Raw genomic sequence first — 19126 nt, 5'->3', positions numbered from 1 at the left:
TGAAACCTTGGCGAGTTTACGATTTCTCCATGCTGACTGGGGAATTCTGGGAGTTGAAGTTGCCCCATGCTGGTTGGGGAATTCTAGGAGTTGAAGTCCATCCATGCTGACTGGGGAATTCTGGGAATTGAAGTTCCCCCATGCTGGCTGGGGAATTCTGGGGATTGAAGTCCCCCCATGCTGACTGGGGAATTCTGGGAGTTGAAGTCCACCCATGCTGACTGAGGAATTCTGGGAATTGAAGTTTCCCCCATGCTGACTGGGGAATTCTGGGAGTTGAAGTTGCCCCATGCTGGTTGGGGAATTCTGGGAGTTGAAGTCCCCCCCATGCTGGCTGGGGAATTCTGGGAGTTGAAGTTCACCCATGCTGACTGAGGAATTCTGGGAATTGAAGTTCCCCCATGCTGGCTGGGGTATTCTGGGGATTGAAGTCCCCCCATGCTGACTGGGGAATTCTGGGAATTGAAGTTCCCCCATGCTGGCTGGGGTATTCTGGGGATTGAAGTCCACCCATGCTGACTGGGGAATTCTGGGAGTTGAAGTCCACCCATGCTGACTGGGGAATTCTGGGAGTTGAAGTCCACCCATGCTGGCTGGGGAATTCTGGGAGTTGAAGTTCACCCATGCTGACTGAGGAATTCTGGGGATTGAAGTTCCCCCATGCTGGCTGGGGTATTCTGGGGATTGAAGTCCACCCATGCTGACTGGGGAATTCTGGGAGTTGAAGTCCACCCATGCTGACTGGGGAATTCTGGGAGTTGAAGTCCACCCATGCTGACTGAGGAATTCTGGGAATTGAAGTTTCCCCCATGCTGGCTGGGGTATTCTGGGGATTGAAGTCCACCCATGCTGACTGGGGAATTCTGGGAGTTGAAGTCCACCCATGCTGACTGGGGAATTCTGGGAGTTGAAGTTCCCCCATGCTGACTGAGGAATTCTGGGAATTGAAGTTCCCCCATGCTGGCTGGGGAATTCTGGGAGTTGAAGTCCCCCCATGCTGACTGGGGAATTCTGGGAGTTGAAGTCCACCCATGCTGACTGGGGAATTCTGGGAGTTGAAGTCCACCCATGCTGGCTGGGGAATTCTGGGAGTTGAAGTTCCCCCATGCTGACTGAGGAATTCTGGGAATTGAAGTTCCCCCATGCTGGCTGGGGTATTCTGGGGATTGAAGTCCACCCATGCTGACTGGGGAATTCTGGGAGTTGAAGTCCACCCATGCTGACTGGGGAATTCTGGGAGTTGAAGTCCACCCATGCTGACTGGGGAATTCTGGGAGTTGAAGTCCACCCATGCTGGCTGGGGAATTCTGGGAGTTGAAGTTCACCCATGCTGACTGAGGAATTCTGGGGATTGAAGTTCCCCCATGCTGGCTGGGGTATTCTGGGGATTGAAGTCCACCCATGCTGACTGGGGAATTCTGGGAGTTGAAGTCCACCCATGCTGACTGGGGAATTCTGGGAGTTGAAGTCCACCCATGCTGACTGAGGAATTCTGGGAATTGAAGTTTCCCCCATGCTGACTGGGAAATTCTGGGAGTTGAAGTTGCCCCATGCTGGTTGGGGAATTCTGGGAGTTGAAGTCCCCCCCATGCTGGCTGGGGAATTCTGGGAGTTGAAGTTCACCCATGCTGACTGAGGAATTCTGGGAATTGAAGTTCCCCCATGCTGGCTGGGGTATTCTGGGGATTGAAGTCCACCCATGCTGACTGGGGAATTCTGGGAGTTGAAGTCCACCCATGCTGACTGGGGAATTCTGGGAGTTGAAGTTCCCCCATGCTGACTGAGGAATTCTGGGAATTGAAGTTCCCCCATGCTGGCTGGGGAATTCTGGGAGTTGAAGTCCCCCCCATGCTGACTGGGGAATTCTGGGAGTTGAAGTTCACCCATGCTGACTGAGGAATTCTGGGAATTGAAGTTCCCCCATGCTGGCTGGGGTATTCTGGGGATTGAAGTCCACCCATGCTGACTGGGGAATTCTGGGAGTTGAAGTCCACCCATGCTGACTGGGGAATTCTGGGAGTTGAAGTTCCCCCATGCTGACTGAGGAATTCTGGGAATTGAAGTTTCCCCATGCTGGCTGGGGAATTCTGGGAGTTGAAGTCCCCCCATGCTGACTGGGGAATTCTGGGAGTTGAAGTCCACCCATGCTGGCTGGGGAATTCTGGGAGTTGAAGTTCCCCCATGCTGACTGAGGAATTCTGGGAATTGAAGTTCCCCCATGCTGACTGGGGAATTCTGGGAGTTGAAGTCCACCCATGCTGACTGGGGAATTCTGGGAGTTGAAGTCCACCCATGCTGGCTGGGGAATTCTGGGAGTTGAAGTTCACCCATGCTGACTGAGGAATTCTGGGGATTGAAGTTCCCCCATGCTGGCTGGGGTATTCTGGGGATTGAAGTCCACCCATGCTGACTGGGGAATTCTGGGAGTTGAAGTCCACCCATGCTGACTGGGGAATTCTGGGAGTTGAAGTTCACCCATGCTGACTGAGGAATTCTGGGGATTGAAGTTCACCCATGCTGGCTGGGGTATTCTGGGGATTGAAGTCCACCCATGCTGGCTGGGGAATTCTGGGAATTGAAGTCCACCCATGCTGGCTGGGGTATTCTGGGGATTGAAGTCCACCCATGCTGGCTGGGGAATTCTGGGAGTTGAAGTCCACCCATGCTGGCTGGGGTATTCTGGGAGTTGAAGTCCACCCATGCTGGCTGGGGTATTCTGGGGATTGAAGTTCCCCCATGCTGACTGGGGAATTCTGGGAGTTGAAGTCCACCCATGCTGGCTGGGGTATTCTGGGAGTTGAAGTCCCCCCATGCTGACTGGGGAATTCTGGGGATTGAAGTCCATACAGGCTAACCCTAACCCTGCCCCAGTATAGATCGTCCTTGACTTACGACCACAACCGAGCCTTAACAAATTTATGTTGTTAAGTGAGGCATTTTGGTAAGTGGGTTTTGTCCCATTTTACGACCTTTCTTGGCTCAGTTGTCAAGTGAATCACGGCAGTTGATAAGTTAGCGACCCCGTTATTAAGTGAATCTGGCTTCCCCCTTGACTTTGCTTGTCAGAAGGTCGCAAAAGGGGATCACCTGACCCTTGGGACGCAGCAATGGTCATAAGTGTGAGTCAGTTGTCAAGGCTCTGCATTTTGATCCGGTAACCATGGGGATGCTGCAAAGGTCGTAACTGTGAAAAACAGTCCAGAGTAAGTTTTTTCATTGCTGTTGTAACTTTGTGCGGTCAGTAAGCGAACCGTCGTAAGTCGAGGACTGCCTGTAGATCCCTTCCAGATATGTGGGGGTTGCAACAGGAGACCCTAAACCAGTGTTTCTCAACCTTGGCGACTTTAAGTCCTGTGGACTTCAACTCCCAGAATCCCCCAGCCAGCATAGCTGGCTGGGGAATTCTGGGAGTTGAAGTCCACAGGACTTAAATTCACCAAGGTTAAGAAACACTGCTCTAAACCATTTCTGACCCATGAGTGGAACAAGGCTGAGAAGACTTAAAAATGGATGGCTTGGTGCTGATTTGCAGCACCCGGTGGCTTCCAGGTGTCTTGGAACTACAACTCCCAGGATTCCATGCTACGTAGGGCATTCTGGGAATTTGTTCTTTGCCATAAGTTTGGAAATTAAGGAAGATTATATAGCAGCATTCAGAAATACAGGCAGTGCTTGACTTATGCCCGTTTACAATCACTGTTCACACAACCATCACACCGTAACCCAAACTCTTTTATCATATCTCAGAATAGAAAGACTAGTCCTCAAGAAAGGCAGGGTTAAGGACAACGCCTGGTCAAGTGTTGGTTTTCTTTTTTAAAAAAAATGATGGCGCCCCTCATGGTTGATTGGCCATTTCTGGGGTCCACTGCACCCCAGTTGCTCTAACTCAGGGTGCAAAAAGGAATGCCAACCCCCCCCCAATTTTCCCATCAAAGGGTATGCATTGGTTATGTCTAGTTTAATGAAAAGAAGGACTAGGGGAGACATGATAGCTGTCCTCTAATATCTCAGGGGTTGCCCCAAAGAAGAGGGAGTCAAGCTCTTCTCCAAGGCACCTGAGGGTAGAAGAAGAAGCAATGGGTGGAAACTAATCAAGGAGAGACCCTTCCTTCTCTCTTTCCCTCCTTCCTTCCCTCCTTGCTTCCTCCCTCCCTTCTCTGCTTCCTTCCTTCCTTCCCTCCTTCCTTCCAATATCTCAGGGGTTGCCCCAAAGAAGAGGGAGTCAAGCTATTCTCCAAGGCACCTGAGGGTAGGACAAGAAGCAATGGGTGGAAGCTAATCAAGGAGAGAAGCAACTTAGAACTTAAAGAGAAATTTCCTGACAGTGAGAACAATTAACCAGTGGAACAGAAGTTGCCCCCAGAAGTTGTGAATTCCCCAACACTGGAAGTCTTTAAGAAGATGTTGGATAGCCATTTGTCTGAAATGATAGAGGGTTTCCTGCCTAGGCAGGGGGGTGGACTAGAAGACCTCCAAGGTCCCTTCCAACTCTGCTATTCTGAACGACTTGCCTTTAGAAGTTGTAAACACTCCAACACTGGAAGTTTTTAAAGAAGAGATTGGATAACCATTTGTTTGGAATGGTGTAGGCTCCTACTTGAGCAGGGGGCTGGACTAGATGACCTCTAAGTTACCTTCCAGCTTCGTTATCCTGTGAGCTGTTATCTATGTCTAGTTTAATGAAAAGAAGGACTAGGGGAGACATGATAGCATCTTCCAATATCTCAGGGGTTGCCCCAAAGAAGAGGGAGTCAAGCTATTCTCCAAGGCACCTGAGGGTAGAACAAGAAGCAATGGGTGGAAACTAATCAAGGAGAGAAGCAACTTAGAACTGAGGAGAAATTTCCTGACAGTGAGTACAATTAGCCAGTGGAACAGCTTGCCACCAGAAGTTGTGAAATGCCCAAAACACTGGAGGTTTTGAAGAAGAGATTGGACAGGCATTTGTCCAAATAGTAGAAGGCCTGCTGCTTGAGCAGGGGGTCGGACTAGAAGACCTCCAAGGTCCCTTCCAACTCTGTTATTCTGTTATACTCTGCCCCGCCTACTTCGCAGGGCTGTTGCTGCGCAATGTACAGGAAGGGGGATTTGCACCCAAGCCACTTTGGTACCTGAGGGAATGGAGGGTTGGACTTTCCTCCAGAGGTTGTGGATGCTCCATCACTGGACGTTTTTAAGATGAGACTAGACAGCCGTTTATCGAGAATGGTGAGAATGCTTAAGCAGGGGGTTGGACTAGATGACCTCCAAGGTCCCTTCCAGCTCTATTCTGAACTGAATTGAATTAGGTATATATCTATCCTGGTGAAAAGATGGTGACGTAGTAGCACTTCCCAATATTTGAGGGGCTGCCCTAAAGAAGAGGGAGTCAAACTATTCTCCAAGGCACCTGAGGGCAGAACAAGAAGCAATGGGTGGAAACTAATCCAGGAGAGAAGGAACCTGGAATTAAGGAGAAACTTCCTAACAGAGAGGACAATTAACCAGTGGAACGACTGGCCACCAGAGGTTGTGGGTGCTCCATCATTGGAGGTTTTCAAGAAGAGATTGGACAACTGTTTGTCTGAACTGGTTAGGATGTCCTGCTTGGGCAGGGGGTTGGACTAGAAGACCTCTAAGGTCCCTTCCAGCTCTATTCTGAACTGAATTGAATTAGGTATATATCTAGTCTGGGGAAAAGAAGGTGATTTGAACACAAGCCACCTTGCTACCTGGTGGAATGGAGGGTCGGATGTTGCCTCCAGATGTTGTGGGTGCTTCATCACAACTCGGTTTAATTCTGCTGAAGACCTGGCCTTGGGACTGGTCAGCTGCCCTTCCACCCGCCTGACCCCTGGGAGAAATTCCCATCGCCCATCTACTTGCTAGCTGGCGAGAGGAAGACTAATCTTTGCCGCCTCTCTCTCCGGAGCTACAAGGGATGGAAAAACCCACATCTGGAACAAGGGAGAGAATCAAGATCACGTGAAGGGTTGATACCACTTTACAAGGCCTTGGGAAGGCCACACTTGGGATACGGCATCCTGTTTTGGTTGCCACGATGTAGAAAAGATGTGGAGACTCAAGAAAGAGTGCAGAGAAGAGCAACAAAGAGGATGAGGGGACTGGACGCTAAAACATAGGAAGAACGGTTGCAGGAACTGGGTAGGTCTAGTTTAATAGAAAGAAAGACCAAGGGAGACATGATTGCAGTCTTCCAATATCTCAGGGGTTGCCCCAAAGAAGAGGGAGTCAAACCATTTTCTAAAGCACCTGAGGGCAGAACAAGAAGCAATGGGTGGAAACTAATCCAAGAGAGAAGCAACTTAGAACCAAGGAGAAATTTCCTGACTGTAAAAACAATGAATCAGTGGAACAACCTGCCTCCAGAAATTGTGAATGCCCCAACACTGGAAGTCTTTAAGAAGACGTTGGATAGCCAATTGTCTGAAACGGTAGAGGGTTTCCTGCCTAGGCAGGGGGTTGGACTAGAAGACCTCCAAGGCCCCTTCCAACTCTGCTATTGTATTGTATTGTAAGACCCGCATGCATCCACGCCCAGCGTCTCCAGCTAGCAAAACCTCCTTCGGCCTGGCAATCCATGCCCCCCCCCCCCCGCAGGTGAGGCCCTCCCCCCCACCCTTGTTTAATCCTGCACCCGTCGGCTCAGCCGAGAGAAGAGAGTGGGCTGCGCTATATCCTTGGGTGCTTTGAGTTGGTTCCCATGGCAAAGGGAGAAGGCTGGGTTGCGTTTCCTCTCTTCCCCCCCCCTCTCCCCACAGCCAGCCACCCTCCTTCCCTCTCCATCTCTATCAATTCCCTGCTTCCCTCCCAACCAATCCATTTACTCCGGCTCTGGATGACGCCAGCTCGAAGCCCAGCCGAGCTTAAAGAAGGACAGAAAACCCAGCACAGAGGCGATACACCTGCTTAAGAGGGACTCGGCCGCTATTTATGCATTTGGGCACCACGGCGGGGAGGACAGGAGGCAGCAGCTAGGGAGCAGGGCTCCCCCCTTCGCGACATCCTCTCGTCTCCGATTGCTACGGAGGTACCGCAGCCCATCCAGGAGGTGCATCGGCTGACCGGCGCTTGTTCTCCGAGCGGGCGAGCCAAACCCTGGAAGCCGCATGCTTCAAATGGTCAGGACGCTGGCCCAGTTCACCATCGCCTTGGAAGACATGCGAGAACTCGGGGAAGGGGCCGACCCCTCTGCGCTCAACGCCGCCCCTGCCTCGGTCGGCGAGGAGGGTCCGGAGAAGGCCACCGGCGCCGGCTGCAGCCACCGGAACAGCCCCATTCGGAATGGCACGGTTGAGGTGACGGAGGGCTTTCGCAGATATGGGTGGGTGGGTGGGTGAAGGAAACCGGGCCGGAGAAAGGCTTCCGATCTGGCATCTCGCTGTACAATCGTGGCATGGCTAAGAGGGTGTCGTAACCACAAAGGAGGGGGGTGGGTTTTCTGTGCGTGGGGGGATGTCCCACCCACCTGCCCAGTGGGGTATCTGATGTGCTCAGTGCAGCTTGGGAGAAGTTGAAGGCAACCTTGTCATGCCAGAATAGAATTATTACAATTAGAAATAGAAATAGAATTAATAGAATAGAATAGAATAGAATAGAATAGAATAGAATAGAATAGAATAGAATAGAATAGAATAGGGAATGGAATGGAACAGAACAGAACAGAACAGAATTCTTTATTGGCCAATTGTGGTTGGACACACAAGGAATTTGTCTTTGGTGAAGAAGATGCTCTCAGTGTACATAAAAAGACACTTTCATCAAGAATCATAAGATACAACAGTGATAGCCATAAAATACTAATAAGCAATCAAATAATAGTGTAGAGTTTAATAAGAAATCAGAATGGAATAGAATATAGAATAGAATAGAATAAGAAATCTAGAATAGAATAAGAGATATAGAATAGAATAAGAGATATAGAATAGAATAGAATAAGAGATCTAGAATAGAATAGAATAGAAAAGGAAATATAGAATAGAATAGAATTCTTTATTGGCTGAGTGTGGAAACACAAGGAATTTTGATGCATATGCTCTCAATGTGCATAAAAAAATACATTCGCCAAGAATCATAAGGTACAACACTTAATGATAGCCATAAAATGCTAATAAGCAATCAAATCATAATAGAATAGAGTAGAATAAGAAATCAGAATACAATAGAATATAGAATAGAATATAAAACAGAATATAGAACAGAATATAGAATAGAATATAGAATAGAATATAGAATAGAATATAGAATAGAATATAGAATAGAATATAGAATAGAATAGAATAAGAATTCAGAATAGAATAGAATAAGAAATCAGAATAGAATAAGAAATCAGAATAGAATAAGAAATCAGAATAGAATAGAATACTTTATTGGCTAAGTGGGATTGGACACACAAGGAATTTGTCTCTGGTGCAGATGCTCTCAAAAGACAAGATGCATTCATCAAGAATCATAAGGTACAACACTTAATGATAGTCATAAAATGCTAATAAGCAATCAAATCAGAATAGAATAAAGTAGAATAAGAAATCAGAATAGAATATAGAAATCTAGAATAGAATATAGAAATCTAGAATAGAATAAGAAATCAGAATAGAATAAGAAATCAGAATAGAATAGAATATAGAATAGAATATAGAATAGAATATAGAATAGAATATAGAATAGAATATAGAATAGAATATAGAATAGAATAAGAATTCAGAATAGAATAGAATAACAAATCAGAATAGAATAGAATAAGAAATCAGAACAGAGTAGAATAGAATAGAATTCTTTATTGGCTAAGTGGGATTGGACACACGAGGAATTTGTCTCTGGTGCAGATGCTCTCAAAAGACAAGATGCATTCATCAAGAATCATAAGATACAGCATAATGTACCTTAATGATAGTAACAGGGTCCAAATAAGCAATCAGGAAACAATCAATAGGGGATAGATCTGAGCTACAGCGGCAAGGAAGACCACGGCCGCCCCCTCCCCGTGGATAAGTGGCCCTGCCCGCTACTCCGGATGATGTGCCTTTGGGCTCCCCATCAGGAGCGAGCGCTACCTGAGCTTCAAGCCACAGGTGATGGAAACGCCTCCATCTTTAGATTTCTCTCTTAACGGAGGGGGAAACCATTCCGCGAAGGATGCAGGCTTTGTCGGTCTTAGCATCTCCCCCCCCCCCCGAAAAAAAGATCCTTTGTTCCACCTAGATGAAATCTTTCTTATCGATTACACCCGTTCAGAAGTGCTCTCTGCTCCAGGCACGCTACGGGGATCGTTTTTTAAAACCGTCGAGGGGGTTGTGGTGAGCCAGATCTCGCCCAAGGTTCTGCATGCTTCCGTCATCTCAGTCTTTGCCAGGGATGGGCAACGGAAGCCCCTGGGCCACCTGGGGACTTCAACTCCCAGAATTCCCTGAGCCAGCTTGGCTGGCTCAGGGAATTCTGGGAGTTGAAGTCCCCAGGTGGCCCAGGGGCTGCCGTTACTCATCCCTGCTCCTTGTTATCATTTTTCTCTGCGGTTTTTATTCATTGTTTTAATTCGGGGGGTCATTTTTTTCTTGGAACCTAATCACCAAAAGAGGTTTGGCCACATCCTTAAAATACTTTCTATCAACGAACGATGCAAAGCATCGTTTGAGGCTCTTCAATGTGGTTTTTTCCCCCCCTGGCTGCTCAGAATTTGGGGTCACACACACTTTGGAGGGGTTTCCGTGAATGGCATCACTTCCAGGGCTGGCTCACCCACTCGTGTCTGCCCAGGGTGATCCAGCAAAGGCTGGATTCTTTGTCTAAAGCAGTGGTTCCCAAACTTGGCAACTTTAAGACTTGTGGACTTCAACTCCCAGAATTCTCCAGCCAGCAGAGCTCTGTACAGGTAGTCCTTGAGTTACGACCATCACTTAGATGGGTTTTGCTGAAACCAGAATCCCACCTGGTGGGCTCTGTAGAAGAAGCTGATTTGAAGTCGGTTCTAGAAACTTTGTGTGGTTAGTGTTCGTGGATGCTGCGTGGTCACAGGAAGAAGTACGCACACTTTGTGTGGGTGTTTTCCATCTGTCAAAACTGCTGATTCTCCGTGCATTCTCAAAAATACCCACTTTTTAGGTAGGAAACGACACCCCGAATTCCATTGCAAATCTCCATTTTGAGCTCCGTGGTTGATTACAGAAAATAATTCGCCCTCAAATCTTAATCTTAGTAAAGGTTCCCCTCACACACATGTGCTAGTCGTTCCCGACTCTAGGGGGCATTGCTCATCTCCGTTTCAAAGCCGAAGAGCCAGCGCTGTCCAAAGACGTCTCCGTGGTCATGTGGCCGGCATGACTCAATGCCTAAGGCGCACGGAATGCTGTTCCCTTCCCACCAAAGGTGGTTCCTATTTTTCTACTCGCATTTTTTACCTGCTTTCAAACTGCTCGGTTGGCAGAAGCTGGGACAAGTCACGGGAGCTCCCTCCGTTACGCGGCACTGCCAACTTTTCTTATTGACAGGTTCAGCGTTGTAGCCACTGAGGCACCGTTTCCCACATATTATCTTACACGGCAGTAAAATGAAGCCTCGTTAAAACAATCAAAATCGGCCGGATTTCCTTGAGACCACATTCATAGGAGGAGCTGATATTGGTTGATGTGGATGTCACGCTTCTGAAACTGAAACGGCCCTTTCGGCTACGAAATAGTTGGGTGATTTGTTAAAAATAATAAAGGCTGGATACAAATAAATAAGCGGATGGATAAATAAATACTCCGACTCGTATTTTGGATTAAAAGGCACTGTAGAATTTAGGACTCTGTGCTTTTTAAGGTTGTGGTATAATTACAGGAGGAGTTCTTTGCGGCTTATAAAATTTATATCTTCGAGATTGCCGGTTGTCCTTGTTTAGCAGAGACCACATTTAGTGACCATTTGCAGTGACGACGGTGTTGAAAAAGTAACTTTGCAACCAAGCCTCGCATTTACAACCTTTGGGGGGGGGTCAAGCGAAGGAAGGCTGAAGGGAGATGGTAACCATAGTTGTGGTTAGTGACTGCTTTGCTTAATGACAGAGTGGCCAGTTCTGATTGTGGTTGCTAAGAAAGATTACCTGGGAACATGTTGCATCAAATTTGACTCAGCCTTCCATCCTTCCGAGGTGGGTAAAATGAGGACCCGGATTGTTGTTGGGGGCAATTTGCTGACTCTGTAAACTGCTTAGAGAGGGCTGAAAGCCCTATGAAGCGGTATATAAGTCTAACTGCTATTGCCAAATTAAGGACTGTAATTGAGCCTGCCCATCAGTTATGACAGTCGTAAAACAGATCAACACATGGGTGACCCTATTTTATGACTTCCTGTGCAGCAGCCTTTAAGCCACTGGTTGTGAAATTAATTCGTTTAATGCTTTTATTGTTTTAAGGTGTTTTCTAGGATTTTGATTGTAGTGTGTCTTTCTGAATTGTGAGCTGAGATAGGCAGTTATAGAAATCAAATAAATAAATCAATGAATGAATTGAATGAATGAATGAAGAGCCAGCGCTGTCCGAAGACGTCTCCGTGGTCATGTGGCCGGCATGACTCAACGCCAAAGGCGCACAGAAACGCTGTTCCCTTCCCACCAAAGGTGGTCCCTATTTTTCTACTTGCGTTTTTCCGAACAGCTAGGTTGGCAGAATCTGGGACAAGGAACGGGAGCTCACTCCGTTACGCGGCGCTAGGGATTCGAACCGCCGAACTGCCGGCCTTTCCGACCGGCGAGCTCAGCCTCTTAGCCCCTGAGCCACCGCGTCCCTTTAAGTCAGCTCTGTGGATTTCCCAGAAGTCTTCTGGAGTTTGCTTTTTATGTGCCAAGACATCAGTTTGATAAATGTGATTACACACGCCAGCTTTTTTTCCCAACATTTTTGAAAAACACCGTTATCTTTTCCCCGTTTTCCTAAAATTGTCAAAGACGGAGTGGCTGGCCAAGAACTGGAAATACGAGTTTGCCAGGAGGTTCTAAAAATGGCACGGCCGGCCAAAGGGCTGTGCTTCCCATTTAAATTTAAGCCCTGTTTTCTTTTTTCATAATTTATGAAAGAGGCTATATGGCCTTTATTCAGCGGATTTGGGGCGGGAATACTATGTGCCGTAGGAAGAAAATCATATTTTTCCTCCCTGTCAAACAGATGACGGTTGATAACGCCCGATGGAAAATGCAGAGGGGTACAGGCAGCGTCCCCCGGATTTTTATGAGTAGTTACTCATTGGTTACTCATCAGTCTAAGTCATGGTTTCTGAATTTTAAGATAGGTGGACTCCAACTCCTGGAATTCTGGCTGGGAGATTCTGTGCGTTGAATGGACATTCACACTAGATGGGGAATTCTGGGAATTGAAGTCCATATAGGCTGGCTGGGGAATTCTGGGAGCTGAAATTCACCCATGTTAGATGGGGAATTCTGGGAGTTGAAGTCCATATAGGCTGGCTAGGGAATTCTGGGAGTTGAAGTCCACCCATGCTACATGGGGAATTCTGGGAATTGAAGTCCACATAGGCTGGCTGGGGAATTCTGGGAGCTGAAATTCACCCATGTTAGATGGGGAATTCTGGGAGTTGAAGTCCATATAGACTGGCTAGGGAATTCTGGGAGTTGAAGTCTACCCATGCTACATGGGGAATTCTGGGAATTGAAGTCCACATAGGCTGGCTGGGGAATTCTGGGAGCTGAAATTCACCCATGTTAGATGGGGAATTCTGGGAGTTGAAGTCCATATAGGCTGGCTGGGGCATTCTGGGAGTTGAAGTCCATATAGGCTGGCTAGGGAATTCTGGGAGTTGAAGTCCATATAGACTGGCTGAGGAATTCTGGGAGTTGAAGTCCACCTTTGCTGGCTGGGGAATTCTGGGAATTGACACCCACCAATCCCCCCCTTGCTTGGAGGATTCTGGGAGTTGAAGTCCACTCTTGCTGGCTGGGGAATTCTGGGAGTTGAAGTGCGTCCCTCTTAAAGATGTGAAGGCTGGGAAACCTTGATCTAAGCATATCGATGCCTCCTGTAGATGATTTTTATTGACACACACACACACACACACACACACACACACCCTCTGTTGCTCCAAGCTGTGCGTGCAAGGGCTGTACACATCATCTTGTGATTTATCACACCAGAGAACTGGGCCTGTTTTTTCTCACTGTATCTAATGAGCCATCGCTCTGGCTGCCAGCCGCTTCTGTAATTATTATTATTATTATTTTTGCAAAAGGAAGATTAATAAACATTTCTAGAAAGAAAGAGCTTCATCTTTGCAACTCAGCTGGTGGAAACGAAATGAGCTTTTTCAGTTTAGGAGATTTTGCCATTTTTCAGCGTCGCTGCGTTGATTTGTGGTGCCAAAAAATATATATATATACAAGCAGTCTTTGACCTACAACCACAATTGAGCCCAATATCTCCGTTGCTAAGCAAGGCATTTGTTAAGTGAGTTTTTGCCCCATTTTACGACCTTTCTTGCTGCAGTTGTTAAATGAATCAATGCAGTTGTTAAGTGAGTAACAGGGTTGTTAAGTGAATCCCGCTTCCCCATTTGCTTGTCAGAAAGTCGGAAAAGGGGGGGGGGGGCGGAAATCGCAGGATTCCAGGACACCGCAACCGTCATAAATGTGAGTCAGTGGCCAAGCATCTGAATTTTTGATGACATGACCACGGGGAGGATGCAATGGTTGAAAAAAAGTGTGAAAAATGACCATAAGTCACATTAGAACTTGGAATGGTCACTGAATGAATTGTTGTAAGCTGAGGATTCTGTGTATGTGTGTGTGTGTTGATTCAATTTACAACAATTCATTTAGTGACCAAAGTTATATAACAGGATTGAAAAAAGTAAATATATACTGGTAGCCTCTTTTCCAATTTAATTAAAACACAGGATCTTTGGGGAATTATAGTCCATCCAATTCAGTGTTTGATAAAAAGCTATACCGGGTACGGGCTCTGGGAAGTCGGAAGGGGGGAAGGGAGGTGGGGTCATAGGGGGGAGGGGGGGAGGGGGAAAATATAGTTTGTGCCAGTTTTTAAGACTCTTCTCTTATATATATATATATATATATATATATATATATATATATATATATATATATATATATATATATATATATATGTATTTAGTGTCACAACCCCTGGTATACCCCAATTATGGGAGGAAGCTAACTGCTTCCATTCTCTATCAGCTCGTCACAAGAGACCATCCAGGCAGAAACCCAATATTTTTACTGTTGTCTTTGTTACATTTGTGTTGTATTTGTGCTGATAAATAAATAAAGGGAGACTAGTATAGATCTATTTCAAGCTATTTTGGGCATACCAAGGGTTGTGACTTTAATATATATGTGTGTGTGTGTGTGTGTGTGTGTGTGTGTGTGTGTGTGTGTAGTATTTGTGCTGATAAATAAATAATGGGAGACTAGTATAGATCTATTTCAAGCTATTTAGCTCCCATCAGCTAGCCATACCCTTACTGGGATTTGAACCTGGGCTATATTACATAGACAGATGTGTTAACCACTAAGCCACAGGCTCTGATCCATTATCAGCCAAGCCAGGGTGAAAGGTATCTATTTAGATTTAGATTGTGGCTTAGTGGTTATATATATATTTAAAGTCACAACCCCTGGTATGCCCAAATATGGGAGGAAGTCTACTGCTTCCTTTCTCTCTCTATCGGCTCGTCACAAGAGACCATCCAGACAGAAACCCAATATTTTTACTGTTGCCTTTGTTACATTTGTGTTGTATTTGTGCTGATAAATAAATAAAGGGAGACTAGTATAGATCTATTTCAAGCTATTTAGCTCTCATCAGCTAGCCATATCCTTACTGGGATTCGAACCTGTGCTGTATTACATCTTAGGCATTGGTTAACACATCACAGCACAGATTCGAATCCCAGTAAGGGTATGGCTAGCTGATGAGAGCTAAATAGCTTGAAATAGATCTATACTAGTCTCCCTTTATTTATTTATCAGCACAAATACAAAACACACAAACACAAAAAAACACACACACACACATATATACGTACGCATGCAGACGACAGACAGACAGACAGACATATCTCATGAAAATATTCTGCTGCCTAGATACAGCCTGCTTTTCCACTTTAAAAAAATATACCAGCCGGAGCAATTCAACACCTCCGGCTGGTATATTTTTAAAAGTAATAACTTACATTTTAGATTTTTATTTTTTTGGTGTTTTTTTTAATTGAAAGGACTCGTCAACAGGCATGAAAACAGCAAAGCGAGGTGGTTTCCGAGGGAAAGCAGTGAAATATCACAGGACTTTCTGTCCTTCCGCTGTGTCAGGCGTGGGAGTTTTTGACGTGTCTTCTGACTTTGGCCAGGAGAAGAAGAAAGATGGTGTGGCCATGTTTTGGGGGAGAAACTTGTCCATAATTGCAAGATTGCAATTTTGAATTTGCTCCCTGGAAGAAGGCACAAACATTTGTTTTAAACCAGGGTTATCCAAGCTTGGGAATTTTAAGACTTGTGGACTTCAATGGCTGGCTGATGAATTCTGGGAATTGAAGTCCACAGCTCTTAAAGTTAAAATCCAAAAATCTTAAAGTTACCAATGGTGGCTGATGAATTCTGGGAATTGAAGTCCACAGCTCTTAAAGTTAAAATCCAAAAATCTTAAAGTTACCAATGGTGGGTGAGGAATTCTGGGAATTGAAGTCCACAAATTTTAAAGTTGAAATCCAAAAATCTTAAAGTTACCAATGGTGGGTGAGGAATTCTGGGAATTGAAGTCCACAAGTCTTAAAGTTAAAAAGTTTGGAGGCTCTGGTGTACACAATGGTGGCTGAGGAATTCTGGGAATTGAAGTCCACAAGTCTTAAAGCTGCCACCTTTGAATACTCCCTGGTTTAAACAAAGCTCCATCTTAAACTTGACTCCCACTGATTGAGGTTGTGCCCGTGTAACTTTTCTTCAACATGAAAGTTTCAAGAAATCCACCCCCTCCCCCTCCCCAAGTTTCCAATCTAGTTTATAGCCCTGGGATTTCTGAGTGGTCTCCCATCCAAGTATTAAATTAGCCAATCCGGGTTATATTCTGAGCTCGGACAAGTTCATCCAGATTGCTCCACTGACTGAAACCCGTCCTCTGGAATAAATGGAAAGAAAATTGAATTGTTCGATTAGTGAATTGTATCCTGTGTTGTAGGATTTGAGTGCAATGTTTTTGTGTTTGTTGACGCCGTTGGTAGTTAACTCTTACACGTGATGGAGCTCTCGCCTCACATTCAGGAGGCTGTGAGTTCGATCCTAGGTAGAGGCAAATATTTCTCTCTCTGGGCACATTGAGAATATATCTGCTGAACAAAACTCCGTACTGGTGACAGGGAAGGGCAGCTGGCCAGTAAAACACACTGCTATCTCCATTCAGTTTGCCCAAACTCTACTAGCAATGGATTATGGGGTCGTTAAAGGATGATGATGATTAGCAGTTACTCTTACAGTTGATGCTTCCTGAAGTGTTATTGTAACAGGTAGTCCTCGACTTACGGCCGCAATTCAGCCCAACACTTCTGTTGTTAAGCGAGACATTTGTCCCATTTTACAACCTTCGTTGTTAAGTGAATCGTCGGAGTGGATAAGTTAGCAACCTGATTCTTTCTGCAGCTCAGGGATGTTTTCTCTGAGCCCTTAAATCAGAAAACCAGTTGCTGAGCCCAGTCGGTGAGTAATACGGAATCAATTCGGAGAAGGATTAAACTGTTCTCCGAGCTGGGGGGGATTCCAGTCCTTTTTTGACCATTAGCACAGAGATCCCAGTTAAGTCCATTTAAAGCCAGCCGGTCTCGATATTTATCAATCTGGCGTCTCGGCTCCTAGGGCAGGTCAGGGGAAAGTCGCCCTCCGGGGACCACTCCCCAATTTCAAAGCTTTTCTCTCTTCAATAGAAAAAAGGAGGAGGAGGCCCGTGGAAAGAAACCGGCTGGGGCGCGGTGGGATTTACTCAGGATTGTCACCTTCTCTTTTGGGTCTGCTCAGCCCCCTCCCCGTCGGGAATTGCAGGATATTAAGTGGATCAAGATTTTCCTAAAATAGAAAAAGACTCATTTTTTTTCCCCAGGCTGCTCCGACGGAGGGAGACATGCAAACTTTTATTAATGCTTTAATTCTTCAGACTTGCAAAATGATCTCTGGAGTGATATCTACAGATATATATATATATATATATATATATATATATATATATATATATATATATATATATATATATATATATATATATATATATATATATAGAGAGAGAGAGAGAGAGAGAGAGAGAGAGAGAGAGAGAGAGAGATACATGGATAGAGATAGATAGATAGATAGATAGATAGATAGATAGATATGGATGGGTAGATAGATTGATAGAGATGGATGGATTAGATACATATATAGATACATAAATAGGGATGGTAGATAGATAGATAGATAGATAGATAGATAGATAGATAGATAGATAGATAGATAGATGATAGATAGATAGATAGATAGATAGATAGATGATAGATAGATGATAGATAGATAGATAGATAGATAGATATAAATAGATAGATAGATAGATAGATAGATAGATAGATAGATAGATAGATAGATAGATAGATAGATAGATACATGGATAGAGATAGATAGATACATGGATAGAGATAGATAGATAGATAGATAGATAGATAGATAGATAGATAGATAGATACATGGATAGAGATAGATAGATACATGGATAGAGATAGATAGATAGATAGATAGATAGATAGATAGATAGATAGATAGATAGATAGATAGATAGATACATGGATAGAGATAGATAGATACATGGATAGAGATAGATAGATAGATAGATAGATAGATAGATAGATAGATAGATAGATAGATAGATAGATAGATAGATAGATACATGGATAGAGATAGCTAGCTAGATAGATAGATGATAGGTAGGTAGGTAGGTAGGTAGGTAGGTAGGTAGGTAGGTAGGTAGGTAGGTAGGTAGATAGATAGATAGATAGATAGATAGATAGATAGATAGATAGATAGATAGATATGGATGGGTCGATAGATTGATAGAGATGGATGGATTACATATATAGATACATAAGTAGGGATGGTAGATAGATGGATGGATGGACGGACGGACGGACAGACAGACAGACAGACAGACAGGTGACACATCAATCACTTGGAAATAGAGTCAGAAGTTGAAAAATGTTAAACTTCTGTGTAAGGGGTGGGAAACTAATGTAATATATTTGTCAGTATTCACCTAGGAGGCCTAATATATCTACGGGTAGTTCCTGACTTACAGCAGTTCATTTAGTAACTGCTCAAAGTTACAACGGCACTGCACAAAGGGGCATGACCATTTTTCACACTTACGACTATGGCTGCATCAGCCTAGACACCTGATTAAAATACAGATGCTTGGCAACTAGCTCACATTTATGACGGTCGCAGTGCGGATAGATTGGAGAGCCATTTGTGTGAAATGGTGTAGGATCTTCTGCTGGAGCAGCGGGTTGGACTAGATGACCTCCAGGGTCCCTTCCAACTCTGTTATCCTTTTATTCTGATTCCTCTTCAGTCACAGGCTGATTTCTCTGTCTCCCCCCCTTCCCGAGCGACAGCCCTCCCCTCCAGCAAAAGAACACAACATTCTAGTTACACCAAAGGCAGATCTTGAACATTTGGCCACCGAAGCCCATAAGGCACACACGCCCTCTGCTTCCATCATTCACAGCTTTAACTAGAGACCAAATGTCATTGCCAGGGGAAACCAAAAAAGAGGCAGACAAGCTGCTGATATTGTGCCAGGGAGTTAAAACTTTATAAAAACCAGAATTTTTGAGTGCGAGTGAGAATAATAGAAATGGAAGGGACCTTGGAGGTCATCTAGTCCAACCCCCGGATCAAGCAGGAGCTCTGGATCCAGAAGAGACCTCGGGGGCTGTAAAACATCCTCCGTGAAGGTCACTAATGGTCATTATGTGACCATCAAGACTACAAGCCAGTCGGCAAGTACCTAAATTTCGATCCGGCAACAGTCGTAAGTGTGAAAACTGGACATAGGTTTCTTTTTTTTTTTCAATTAATCAACACTTAACGACCGTTGCAGCAATCCCCAGG

General features: G+C 45.1%; 1 protein-coding gene across 1 annotated transcript in view; it reads left to right on the top strand.

Moving 5' to 3' along the window:
- Positions 1-7112: 7112 nt before the first annotated feature.
- ARHGEF17 (Rho guanine nucleotide exchange factor 17) overlaps positions 7113-19126 on the top strand; it is a 35036-nt gene continuing 23022 nt past the window's right edge. The window contains exon 1 of the mRNA XM_032219692.1: positions 7113-7327. Within this exon, the coding sequence (XP_032075583.1) occupies positions 7113-7327 (215 nt within the window). The remainder of the gene's footprint in view (positions 7328-19126) is intronic.

The sequence above is a fragment of the Thamnophis elegans genome, chromosome 6, assembly GCF_009769535.1.
Source record: "Thamnophis elegans isolate rThaEle1 chromosome 6, rThaEle1.pri, whole genome shotgun sequence".
NCBI lineage: Eukaryota > Metazoa > Chordata > Lepidosauria > Squamata > Colubridae > Thamnophis > Thamnophis elegans.
This window is presented reverse-complemented; position numbering and strand designations above follow the sequence as displayed.